Source organism: Ipomoea triloba, chromosome 1 (assembly GCF_003576645.1).
Source record: "Ipomoea triloba cultivar NCNSP0323 chromosome 1, ASM357664v1".
NCBI lineage: Eukaryota > Viridiplantae > Streptophyta > Magnoliopsida > Solanales > Convolvulaceae > Ipomoea > Ipomoea triloba.
The window spans coordinates 3,118,249-3,121,326 of NC_044916.1; the positions used below are offsets into that span (position 1 = coordinate 3,118,249).

The 3,078-nt window shown below is 41.1% G+C and overlaps 1 protein-coding gene across 1 annotated transcript; it reads right to left on the bottom strand.

Annotated features, from left to right (window-relative positions):
• Positions 1 to 1,092: 1,092 nt before the first annotated feature.
• On the bottom strand, positions 1,093 to 2,725 carry LOC116026370 (U-box domain-containing protein 8). Its single transcript, XM_031267845.1, has one exon. It carries the CDS (start codon positions 2,598 to 2,600, stop codon positions 1,473 to 1,475), a length of 1,128 nt encoding a protein of 375 aa, XP_031123705.1. The 5' UTR covers positions 2,601 to 2,725; the 3' UTR covers positions 1,093 to 1,472.
• Positions 2,726 to 3,078: the final 353 nt, after the last annotated feature.

The following is a 3,078-nucleotide window of genomic DNA, read 5'->3' on the forward strand; positions in this document are numbered from 1 at the left end:
TGTCAGAAGAAATATGTGGTACATGGTGGGGGCTGCACAGAGGGATAAAAAAACTAAAAAGTCCTTCAAAGATCATCAAGAAGACAATTCCATAGCCAATAAAATGAACATCATAAGCATATATATATATATATATATATATATATATATATATATATGTTTCACAGCATAATCAACAGTTGTAGACTACATGAACAGATACTACAATGTAATAGAGTCAGTTGTATTAAAAAAAAAAACAGTTGTAGACTACATAAATTTTCTCGGCCTTATGCCTACTAAACATTGGAGAGAGAGAGGGAGGGGGGAGAAAGAGGGAATTGAATGATTCACAACTTGGTTGAGAAACAAATTTGGATATATTGCAAAAGTCGAGTCATGTGAACTTCTCAACTTGGACAAAAACGTGTGAAAAGTAGTTAGAAAACATGAAGTTGCAACGAGGAATAGAATGCACACACAAGGAAGCACTTTGACACATGTCTTGCGTATACGCTATTTGTTTGCAAGATGGGTGATAGGCAGTTCAACATTAGAAGCCAATCGCAATGAATGATGCCTAGGAGAAGAAAGAACTTTTATCTTGTGAAAAGAAAGCATATAGGGCTTCAAAGCTGTACACATGTACCAAAACTTTTTGTGCAAATGGAGGCTACGAGAAACCAAGTAGGGAAATTCCAACTTCCCCGTTCTAGATCACCAATTACATCTATGAGCATTTGTGTAAAATGCCACCACAAGCCCGTGACCCCCTTTTTTTCTTAACCAAATCCATCCAAACCCCACACCCTCGTCCAAAAACCTAAAGGACAAGAAAAAGGAGAGGAGGAAAATGCTTCGGGGCTTGTATGAACTATGAAATAAGGAAGAACACCATATGTTCTGTTGTGTATTACTCCATGCACATATATGCTATACTCCAAATTAACTACTAATATCTACGCCTAAACATTATGGCTCTAGATAAACTAAGAAATTAAACCTTTGATCCTCCATTAAAGTAATGCTAATAAACAGGGATTATCAGTTATCACTAAACTAAAGTAATGAAATTAGACAATTAGTACTAATGACGAACATAACAACAATGTAAATGTCGAATTTCCAATGATCAAATCAGTGAATAGTGAATACACAGTTTACAATACTTTCTTCTTTTTTGGTAATTCCTTTCCTGTTTGAGTCCTCAGACATAGATACTGGGACAATTAGCAAAACTTGAGAAGAGCAAAACTGTAAAAGACTTGTCAAAAAATGATTTTGAATCTTCTCTAACACAGCGAAAGCATAAGCCCTTCACATATCATGTTTATTGATAAATATACAACAAAGAACAAGATTTCTCCTTCAAATTCTGATCTTTTTGTACAAAGGAAAAAAGAAAAAACTAATTAACCCCCAAAAAGAAAAAAAAAGTTTCAGGAAATCCCAACTTACCTCCAGTTTAGGATCAGAGCTCCATGAAATCACAGTCAAGACATCCCATTTCTACTAAAGACTCCTTTTTTCCCCTGCAAAATCTGAATCAAAGTATTGGCATTTCTTCTCACCTTCTCATTCTCATCCTCCAATAGCTGAACACAAATTTCAAAAACCCCTTTTCTAATGGCCTCTATACACATATGTTCACTGAAAGTACAAAGCATATTAATCGTCAAAAGGGCGTATTGGACGCCTCTGGAGGATCCATTTTTCAAGAACTCTAGCAAGGTGTCCAAGAAACCACCATATTTCATCATTTCTAGTCTACCCTCTTTGCATTTCGCTAATAATCCCAGAACCTCCACCGCTCGCTCGAGGCCGGAGTTTGAATTCTGGATAAGAATCGGCACGGCGTGATTTTCCACCGCCCGGAGGCGATTATCCGGGAATGAACAGAGCGTGTATAGAGCAGTAGCGGCCTCTTTTCTTTCCCTAGCGTTTCCGTACCATAGAAGCCAAACTAGACCGGGAATCGCATCTGGGTAGGCTCCAATTGTCGCCTTGTTCACCTCCACCACCGTCAAACTCGTCAGCACGGTGGCGGCGACGGCGCGTGAGTCGCCGGAGCCGACGCGGAGAGCCGCCACGACTTTCCCGACCACGCCTTCCGCTACTAAACCCACCTTATTATCGTCATCCAAACTCAAGTTTAGGAGCAAGTGGAGGACTTTCTCCTGTAGCCCGGAGTCTCCATCGGCGTCCACGCAGTTCAGGACGGCGGAGACGGCGCCGGACTCGCTCAGGCGCCGACGAATCGCCGAATCGCGCTTGCAGAGCTTGCTCAGCTGGTCGAGCGAGCTGAGCTTAGAGTCCACGGGAGCGGATTTCGAAATCAGGGTCTGAATTAGGGCCTGCGGGTCCGCCGGGCAGGCCCGCGTCACGGGCAAGGAGACGAGGGTATAATTGGAAATAAGGCTCCGGAGAGCGTGGTTCGGTATGAGGCAGGGCGGGTCGGAAATGGGCAAATTGGTAATCGGGCAGGTCCGGTGACCGGAGTCCAGCCAGCGTTGAATCGACGACCGGTCGAAGGTGTGACCCGATGAGAGAATAACCGGGTCGGACATAATCTCAAGCGAAATCGGGCACCGGAAATCGTCCGGAAACTGGTTTGTCGCCATACGTTTTTTTCTCTTCTTCTTTATCCTGTGGATTGCTTTAACTGTTTTCCAAGCTTTCTCTCTCTATATGTATCTGTTTCAAACTGTAGAGAGAGAAATAGAGAGAGAGAGAGAGAGATAGGAGGGTTTATGAGGTTTAGGTCAAAACCAGGGGAGTGCTCCACCTGTGAAAATTAATATGTGGAGGTGCTCAGCTTGTGACACTAGTATGACATTCAAATTACCAAATTGCCCCAATAAACTATATAAGGATTTAGAAAATTAGGGACATTTTATTACGAAAATTGCCACCCTATTGAATGTTATATACGTCTCTGTTGGTTTATGAAAATGTAATGTTTTTTCTTTTTTTTTGAGTACTATATTCTAAAAGTAGTACTCAAAAAAAAATGTAATGTTTTTTCTATAATAGTAAAACATTTTATATTCATTAGTCGCTCATAAATTGGTTGTCACAAGTTATAAAAAGAATTTATTT

Coding starts and splice junctions, on each gene's coding strand:
- LOC116026370 (XM_031267845.1), bottom strand. CDS start 2,600: ATGGCGACAAACCAGTTTCCGGACGATTTCCGGTGCCCGATTTCGCTT.